Consider the following 10816-nt stretch of genomic DNA (forward strand, 5'->3'; position numbering starts at 1 on the left):
GCACGGAGTTCATTTCTAACGAGCTGATTATCTGAATCAGGTGTGTTAACAAAGAGAAACGTGCAAAATATGCAGAGCAGTGGGGCGCGAGGACTGGAATTGAGAACCGCTGCTATAAGAGGACGTTTTGCCTCCAGAGGAACGTTGGGTGATGTCAAGTGATTTTGAAACATGACATCTTCAAGCTACTCCCCTTCACCTTTACCAGTGAATATGTTCATATTCGTTTTGTTCATATTACATTGAGTTGTATATGCACATTATTGGAATTAAATTAATTCGACAGACAGCATTCTGTCAACATCATTGGTCAACATCAGACAGCTGATGTTGACCAAGCTAGCGTAACCAGAGCTGCCAACTCTCAAGCATTGACCGTGAGACACACGTAAATGGGTAAGTTATAGCTAGCTAATTATCAAATGCAGCTACGGTTAGCCATCGCTAACATTAGCACGTTTATAGAACAGCCTTCGATACATGTTATAACTTCCCGAAAAAAAATACACAAACATATAAAACAAACTTCTAGCGAAATACTAACAGTATCTAACTTACCAATCCAAAATGTTGCAAGTTCGGTGTCGAACCTCATTTCTTTCAGGTCCATCAGTTGTCTCCAGCGATTGAAAGCAGTGCCGATGTTTACTCTGGTTTGGCTCCTTTTCTTATCGGATTTGATTTGTGTTTCCGAGCGCGGTTGTTTCCCTGTAGCGGGTGGTGGTCTCTTGCCAAGGGCTTCAACCATCCTTCCGCTTGATTGACATCAGGTTAGATTACGCCCACAAGCCGTGCGAGTTATTCGTGTATTGCAGGTTGGCTGGTGGTTATGTTGCCCGCATACCGCCTCCCATGGCCGAAACTGGTATTACGACACCTGTCGGGCCGGGACTAGTAATGCTAATGCTAATTAAGGTTGATATCTCTGCAGCACTATAACTTTACATTTTTTTAATGACATCATCGCCCTTATTTCTTCTCATACTTTTGATGCGTGTAGGTAATTTTTTAAATATTTTTAGCTCAATTTTTGCACATGGCACCTTTAAGTAATGATTTAAGGGTTTGAATACTTATGTAATGTACTTATTTCAGTTTTTTTTTTTTTATAAATGTACAAAATTGTGAAAGTTCTGTTTTTTGCTTTGTCATTATGGTGTATGGAGTGTAGATTGATGTGGAGAAAAAAGTAATTTAAAGCCATTTAACAAGGCTGCAAAATAAAAAAACATGAAATAAATGAAGGGGTATGAATACTTTCGCAAGGAACTATATATACTATATATACTTATCATATCAAATGCATAATTCTCCTGTCTTTTCTATCTTGTATTCATAATTCTTCATGTGACTCTTTCTGTCTCAAGTTCATTCTTTCTATGTATCCTACAGTTATCTGCCCCTGAACAGGGGTCATCTGCTTTTGGGACTGAAATAGCACTTACGATCCTCTGGGCTGTGAAAACAGTTCAGATCCACAATTAACGTAGAACCCAGACATCAAATGACAGAACTACAGACAGACATTGTGATCGATATGAATGCAACTCACCACTGCTCTAAATCTAATCAGTTAACATCATGAGTCAAACAATGTTGGTCAAGCCACGGTGACATCATTTAGATGACATCATACACAACTGTGGTTAATTTGTCCAATGAAAGCATACCGGATTAGTGGAAAGAAAAAGATCTGCAGAATTAGCAAATCAGCCTCCCAGTAACATTACAAGCGAGGCTGAAATATTGCATCTTATTTTCACAACTTTTGAACATTATACACATTATTTTTGCAGTATTATTACGGTCACAATTACACATATTCTCAACAAACAAACACAAGGCCAGGCGACCAACATTCAATCATGTGATCTGCATTTCCACAAGCTTTTTATCCACTTCTGGGCCCCTAACACAGCTGGTGTGGGTGGGGACCTGGGCAGCCTGCCATGCGGCTTCCCCTGAGGCATTATTCTCCAAAAACCCCGGACCACCACCTGGCCCAAGCCCTGCTCCCGTGGTCCCTGTAGTGTGGACCAACAGGCAGTAGAATGGGAGGGGGAGCAGGGACACAGAAGAATGTGACTGCATCTATCTGACACCCTCTACTGTTCCCATTCAGATGATGATGTCATTAAACCTTACATCAGCACTCATAAATTCACTCAATCATACAGCCAGCATGATTAAAGTGCACTAAATGAGTTGCAACCCCCAAATATGATATATTTTCTGCTGTATCATATGGCCAAGCAGAATCTAATATTCCAGCCATGAAGTGTTTATAAATGAACTACATAAAGAAAGATAATAATGTGGATATTGTTCTCATTAAATGACATGTAATGTATGTGGGTTGTATGACACGTGTGATTTAAATGTTCTTTCATCTGTGATGATTATATAAAAGAGTATGTACTCCTGCTTGCACAGCTCTGTATCCCGTGGAGCAGGGAAAACATTAATCATATCTGACTTCTGTTGCTGGATACATGGAAAATCCCATCCCCCAGTTACTATATATGGATGAACATATATGATGCTCTACATAGACCTATACAAGAACACAGAACTCTTTTCTTTCACATACATCACATCATTCATGTTCAAGAATCTAGAAGAGCTTTAAACTGCAGATTATGGTTAGTTTCCATTCATATGCTGCAGTATGAAACTACTGTACTTTCAGGATTTCTACCTGTCCTGACCATTAAAATTACCTTTATTTATTATTATTATTATTATTAAATTTTATTAACAATAAGAACTAAAATCTGAATTTAGGCATCAAACTCAGAGGTGGAATTAACACATCTCATAATAACAATGCTATAAGACTGACGTTTAAAATATAAAGTTTTGAATATAGAAACCCAAATGATTTAAAGGGGTCATATGATGTAGCTAAAAAGAACATTATTTTGTGTATTTGGTGTAATAAAATGTTTATACAGTTTAAGGTAAAAAAAAAAAACATATTATTTTCCTGATTGGTCAGCTATCCAGTGTGTTGAGAGTGACTGGTCGAATCCCTTGAGCATGTGACAGAAATGTTACGCCCCTTACCATACTGTGATGCTGTGTGTCCCCAGGCGATAAGACAAAAGCGATAAAACTCATTCAAAATTAGGCGTTTGTTGCGTCCAGTGGGGACATAACTACTGATTATAATGACTTATACTGTCTTTTTACACGTTGCGTATCATGCAGCATAAACATAAAACCATGTTGTGATCGGAGAAACGAATCTTCACAAATTGTTAGTGTCACAGTGTCTGGTCTGGTGCTGTGTCTGAAATCGTTCACTCGCTCACTCATTCACTAATCCCTATATAGTGTATGGCAGTTGAGTTCACTATATCAGGAAGGAGTGAACAAATAAGTGAACGGATTCGGAAAGTGACGTATACACTGCACGTGAGACTTGGAGCTGTTGCAAAAACATTCCCATATGTACTTTCATATTACATGTACTTTATTTTAGAAAATAATATTAATAGCAATAATACTCAAAATGACTTTATATTGCAATTATACATACCTCTGCGTCAGCTTTGTGGTTTCATTGATGGTATATAATTGTTTTTTTTTGTAATGCTTTTGTTCATAATCATTAAATGCTATTAAAATACTGAGAATAAAAATAAACACATTAACACATGTTCATTGTGTATTTATTATTTTAAGTATCTTGGCACTCGCGCAAGCAGTGTTTTGAGATAATACGTGCGCGCTCAGGCGACCGTTAATATTACATCAGAATGAATAAACTACTGTGATTAATGAACATTTTTAAATTATCCACCAAATTATCATCATTTTTGTAAGTTAACAATGATGCCACCTCAGTAAATTAGTAAATATTAAACATATTTTAATATAAATAATAAAACAAAAATAATAAAAAAATAAAACGATAAAACAAATAAAAAAGATGTAAACGTCATCTCTCATTCAAACTCGCTCGCTCCCACTCTCGCTTCCAGCTCGACGCTACACGGCATTGGATTGTGGGAAATATAGCTTCAGCGAGTGTACATCGGTTGCACACTCGAAATCAGAATGAATTGTGGGTAAAAAGTAGTGGACGAATGTAGGGAATAAAGTCGTTCACTCAGAATTCGGACAAGACTACAAAATGGCTGATACCCAATATAGAGCACTATATAGTGAATAGGGAGCGGATTCAGACACAGCATGTGTTTCCCTGGGTGTCCACTAATGGTCTCACTTCCCCATAGTCACCCCACTGCAGGCACTACATTTCCCACTAGCCTTTGTCCCATTCATCACTGTTAATTGCACGCCTGTTAATTGCACTCAGCTGTCTCCACTTTCATCGTTTTCACCTGTCCATATAAACCAGCCTGTCTCTGTCTGTTTCATGGAGTCCTTGTTTTCAGTCACCTGGCTTTCTCGTGTTCCCTTGTGTTTTTCATGTTTCTTGTTTTTTGGACTGCTCTTCTGTTTTTGACCTTTTGCCTGATGGATGATGATTTTTGGATTACCCTATTAAAACACTGCAATTGGATCTCTCGATTCATGTGTGCATTCGTAACAGAAGGACTCCATCCTGCAGTGGGGTGACTATGGGGAAGTGAAAACACTAGTGGACACGTAGGGAAACACAGACCAGACACTGTGACAGTTAGAACGAGGCATTTTAGGAAGATGTGGAAGTCTTAACTTTTATAAAGAATATCCCTTTGGATTTGAGACTTTAGTCTTTGCAACTTTAGGGATCTTATGCATTCACAAACAGCTTGTAATACTCCAAAAAGAAAGGAAAACTTGAAATCACATCATATGACCCCTTTAAAGGTGCCATCTGTCATGTCTGGCAAAAAAATCAAGTCATAATCCACATTCCATACCAGATGGGGGCAGTATGCCTCAATAAAGTGAATTGGTCTACTCTAGAGTAACAAACGAGAAACGGCATAGTCTGTATGCTCCGCCCCTACCTTCACAACAACCCTAGAGCCATAGCCGAAGCCTAAGAGGACGTTTTGCCTCCAGAGGAACGTTGGGTGATGTCAAGTGATTTTGAAACATGACACCTTCAAGCTACTCCCCTTTACCAGTGAATATGTTCCTATTCGTTTTGTTCATATTACATTTTGAGTTGTATATACACATTATTTGAATTAAATTAATTTGACAGACAGCATTCTGTCAACATCATTGGTCAACATCAGACAGCTGATGTTCTTTGATGAATCTTTGGTTATGTTGCCCGCACACCGCCTCCCATGGCCGAAACTGGTATTAAGACACCTGTCGGGCCGGGGCTAGTAATGCTAATGCTAATTAAGGTTGATATCTCTGCAGCACTATAACTTGACATTTTTTTAATGACATCATCGCCCTTATTTCTTCTCATTCTTTTGATGCGTGTAGGTAATTTTTTGGATATGAAACAGAAACCACCAGTAGGTGGCAGCTTTGCCACAGAATCATGCATTCAATCGATTTGTTCATACAGCTGATTAATTTAGGAATGAATCAAGTGACTCTCTTTATTAATGGGGAATTGAATCATTGACTCACTAGATTTGTTCAAAAGCAAAGATTAATTCGTAAATGAAATAGTGCTGTGTCAAAGACTATACAGTAGATGCGCAGAGGCTGTGACTGTTTTTGAACTATATTTTTGTTGATGAAATAAAGCAAAATAGACAACAGTGTTCCTAAAAGTCACTTACTATTAAATATTAAATCTGTGCTGCGATAGAGAAGCATTTCTATTGGCTGCAGTCTGCAGGCCAAAGACGCATCGTGCAGCAGACCATAAACACAGCGCTACATTTATGTACGGAACTCCAATTGCTTTCGTAGTCATTTGAATGGATAAAATATAGAAATCAATTTAATTTCCAAAAAAACCTAAACAGTTGGAAGTGAAATGCCGCCCCCCTCAAAATTCCATACCTGCCAATAAGATACGACTAGTTCACTGGTCAACCCAATTAATGGGCCGTTCAAAATACAGGGCTCATAAACCACTAATGGGAACTTAATGTGGTAGATCAAAAGTAGACTTTTCTCCGCAGTGTAAACATACCGCTAGCTTTTACAGGGACTTCACATTACCAGTCTCAGATTGTCAGGATTACTTTGGTCGATCAATATATTGAATAACTCTCCCCAGCAACACTAAGAAGCTGAAATTGTATTACGGATGGAGATGCTCCTCCCCAGACCAGACCAGATGAGTTAAGTCATTATATAAAAATACCCTTGCAATGGAAATTACAGCATGCTTTTTAACATGACAATACACAGTGCCTCACGGCCAACATGACAGAGGTTTGCGAATTAAACTGTTACGGCACAGCTGCACTACTTGGGGATTCTCCAAGTCTGAAGTGATTTTTGTTATTTTCTCATAACAAGCAATACATGGGTGGGGGAAATGCTTATATTCTCACCTGCCAAAATAGAAACAAATGAAGGCTGCTGGATGTTTGTCACATCTCCACGACTGTCAGCTCTCATAAAGGATATCATACATCGCATAATGTTAAGGCCCAAGCCTTACTGACCCAAGGAGTTCAGATGACCAGAGACCATGGTCGTACTCATACCTTTCTGTCATGTCATGCATTCGTACAGCACGCAGTTCAACTAAAGACAAATAAAAAAAATGTTCTGCTACAATATAATTCTCCTTTGTTATGAATTATATGACTTTTAGCAGGTGGGCGTAGTGTGTGCGCCATCGTTATTGTAAATAGCTGAACAGTGACACCTTGTGGTTTACTTACAGCATCCACGTATTCCAGTCGATATGAGAAAAAAAGTATACTGTTGTAAACATAAATCATCGGTGTTATTTATAATATATGGGCACTTTTGTCCATGTAGACTACAAACAAACTCTAGACTAAAACACACTGTCGAAAACTTGTTTGTATACTAAAAATGACCAACAATTAATTGGACAACAGAAGAATTATCATTTTTAATTATTTGCACTTGCAAATTGTTAAGACAGCATTATATGGAGGAAAATACATTGTATGGATTTTTTTTGTGGGAAAAAAAATCTGTACCTGTTTTCTGTCTTGATAAAGCTAATATCATAGCTATAGCATTTGTTTTTATATAGGCCTATGTAAAATAAATACAGCATTAACAATACATACTGCCACGTTTTTTTGAAAAATTGCTCGTTGACTGCAAAATAATAATGTAAAACTTATATTTACCTTGATTTTTCTCTGTATTTTCACAGATACTGCGTCTTATTTAACCAAAGCATGCTCTTCAGTGACATTTTCAAGAGGAAAAAAAGAAACGTTTGTTGTGGAAATGACGCAAAAACTAGGAGACCGTCGTGTTTATAAAAATCTTTCTTTTACTGTCTATGATAAAAATACATAAATAAATAAATAACTTGAATAAATGTATTTCTAAAATAATATTCCCCCCCCCCCCCCCGCTTGTTTAGAGCGATGTTTTTTTTATGTAATTATTTTCGCCAAGTTGGAAACATTGGGCTACATTCCTTTTGATTTTGACTGAGAAGTAACAATCAGTGTAGAGTAGCAGATTCGTTCTGATATTATGTGTGCGTGTGTCAAAATCAGACTGTTTATTTAGTGCAAAGCCTGCAGTTAATGTGGGACATTTTAAGATTCAGTCAGTGGAAACAAATGGCCTTCTGTTATACAGAGGCCCAATAATTATACAAAGTGGGTTCATTAAACTCTGAGCTTCATTAACAAAGACGTTCTTCACAATTATGAAAGGGATTCCAGCCGAATGAATTAGTTCTGTAAACAGCTCAAGGTTATCTGTTTATGTGCAGTCTCAAGACCGGGAATTACTGCACAACTTTTCTCAGGAGAATCAAAAACAAAACTGAGAAGCACGGGCACTTTATAGTTAAGTTATTGCTATCATATTATTTTAACTCACTCATCTTGATTTCCTGATATAACATATATGGGAAAAGACAAATACGTTAAATACCCTAGAAACAGCTTTACTGAGACTATTAATAAGCACATATTTAAAAAAAAAAAATAAATCACTTACTGGATGGTGTTTGACACTACTCAAAACCTATGTTTTTAAACTCTGATATATGTGAATATCTGTGCACACCAGATTCCTAACAACAGATAGAGCTAGCCTTGGCAAACACATAACAGCAGTGAGTTATTACACGTGACCACTGATAACCACCACATAAATTTGGAAGAGAATGCATTGACTTCATTCCTATAACAAACCTTAAAATATTAAACATTTTTATGGCATAATCAGTGTTAACTGGGTTAGTATAATGCTTTAATAGGTAAAATGCCTGGTAAACAGTATTGTTCTTCGCACCAGGAGGGAGACGGTCTATTTATATCTGATTGTTTTTACTGTGCAGACACCCAGCCACCGTTCAGACTTTGCTAGGCTCTGCTCTATGTGAGGGAAATGATCCCTTCAAGCGTGTCTTATGTTTATATATGTTATAAATGCACTGCCATGTAGACACCCAAGCGGGAAGCACATATCCACATGACACTGTTATAAATAACAGCTGCAGCAGTGTTCAGCTGTGATGTATGATCCAGATAAATTATTTGTGGAGGCTATAACACATATTTTGCAACAGACGCACACATAGAACTGAAGAACATTCTGGAAAATGATAGTCTCTCTCTTAAGATGTCCAATGACAGAGATGGTCGGCCTGAGAGCAGCCATATATGGCTAAAAACCTTTGCACTCTCATCAAGCAGATTATGAGAACATATTTGCAGGATGAGTTGTCAGCATGGAGCCAGGCCAAAACAGTATAAATCCAAAATTCCCTGACACTGGATACTCACCCATCAGAAGCCCCTCACAGTCTGACATTATGAAGTAAAGTGGAAAACTCTCTCTGAATGGATAGTTTCCAAAACAAAACTCTGACGATGAAACAAACGGCTCTTTGAGATTGCGTACACCATCCGACCTCTCTGCTTCTGCCCTCGCTGGCCAGCTGAGAACCATGGGATGCAAAGAATGCATATCAAGCACTCATGGCCCCGGCTACTATTGGACGATAAATATGTTTACACCCTCCCTCTCTCCTCTGGAGGCAATCCATTAAATCTGACCGGCCTGCTACACAGAGAGCCTCCATTACCGGATACAAATACTGTCACTCTAGCTATTCTGAAGCCAGATGAACCCATCCAAACCTAAATTTAACAGTGGCTGCAAACGAGTGACAGCTATTTGAAGTTTCATTTCTTGTTCTAAAATAGAAACAAAGAATAAGGACACTTGTTTATTTAATGCCTGTGTTGTTGTATCAATGTCACATGTGTATCGTTAAGTTTTAAAAGTAATCTTAAATCACTAATATAATGTGAATATTGTTGGAATTATGATGAAAGAATAATCATCATCACCGCCACTACAATCATCATCATCATCACTGTTGTTGTTGTTTTTTAGTATTATTATTTTATATAAGAATTATTATTATTATATTTATTATTATTACATTGGCTGCCACTTTCCATAGTTTACGTAAAACCCATAATGTGTTTATTCAAAATGATGACTCAAAATAATCAAGCAAGTTGCCTTTATTATTATGAACAATTATGGTAGCTTCTGGTATTTACCAGTCAGATAATTATCAAGTTATAAAAAAAATGTAAATGTTATCTTAAAGGGATAGTTACCCTCAAAAATGAAATTTCTGTCATTCCTGAGTTGTCCCAAACCTGTATGAGTTTCTTTCTTCTGTTGAGCACAAAAGAAGATATTTTAAGTAATGTTGGTAACCAGCACTAAGGACAGTAGCCCTTGACTTCCATAAAATGGGAAAAATTACTATGGAGGTCAATGGCTACCGTCAACTGTTTGGTTACCAAAAGTTTTTTTTTTTTTTTGGGTGAATTATCCCTTTAAATTTTAAAAAAGAAAGAAAGAAAGGAAGTTTCTGGTTAGATGACTTGGACTAGTTAGCCGAAGGTCGAGTCTCGGTGCTGGCAGGAGTTTTAGGTGGAAAGGAGTGAATTAATTGCTCTCTTCCACCCTCAATACCCATGGCTGAAGTGCCCTTGAGCAAGGCACTGAACCCCAGGTTGCTCCCCGGGCGCTGGATCTATAGCTGCCCACTGCTCCAGGTGTGTGTTCACGGTGTGTTCATTTCTCACTGCTGTGTGTGTGTGGACTTGGATGGGTTAAATGCAGAGCACCAAATCTGAGTATGGGTCACCATACTTGGCAAATGTCACGACTTTCACTTTATACAGTGGGTGTGTTGGGACAGTAAGTACACCACCAGGTGTCATTGTTGTAGCAAAGTTACATTTAAGCTCTCAGTTGTTGTTTTCTTGTTGTTGTTTTTTTTAATGTTCTTGGATTTTTCCTTGAAATGGAAAACACACTGCGAACTAATAGTCTGTTCTGAACATTTTAATTCACATAAAGTGAAAAGTGCAAATTAATTTTGTGCTTCCCAACCGTTTTCATCTAATGTACCGGCACAACCCCATCAACACACAGCCTTCATTGACACAAACCTGAAATGTGTTCCTTTCAACTTATATTATTATATTCTTGACATCACTTAGCATTATCATTAATGTCAATTAAAAATATAACAATACTGTGGGTCAAAAACTGACACACCATGCACATTTAAAGAACTTGCACACATTTTATTTTCCTTCCTTAAAATGAACTATTGTATGTGAAACTATAAGTTTCACATAGTACAATCCAAATTTTTACAAATACTTCCTGGAACCCGCTTTAGTCCCTCCAGTGTATTTGGACCCCTGGATAGAAACCACTGAATTAATTGCCA

The 10816-nt window shown here is 37.6% G+C and overlaps 1 protein-coding gene across 4 annotated transcripts in view; it reads right to left on the reverse strand.

The window, feature by feature from the left end:
- The window catches only part of LOC132112844 (echinoderm microtubule-associated protein-like 1), a 67036-nt gene extending 58040 nt beyond the window's left edge, over positions 1-8996 (reverse strand). For 3 of the 4 annotated variants that reach the window (XM_059520538.1, XM_059520537.1, XM_059520536.1), the window contains exon 1: positions 8835-8996. In XM_059520538.1, the coding sequence (XP_059376521.1) occupies positions 8835-8862 (28 nt within the window). In that variant the 5' untranslated portion in view covers positions 8863-8996. The remainder of the gene's footprint in view (positions 1-8834) is intronic. The other variant, XM_059520539.1, reaches the window with a different exon arrangement.
- Positions 8997-10816: the final 1820 nt, after the last annotated feature.

Source organism: Carassius carassius, chromosome 32 (assembly GCF_963082965.1).
Source record: "Carassius carassius chromosome 32, fCarCar2.1, whole genome shotgun sequence".
Lineage (NCBI taxonomy): Eukaryota > Metazoa > Chordata > Actinopteri > Cypriniformes > Cyprinidae > Carassius > Carassius carassius.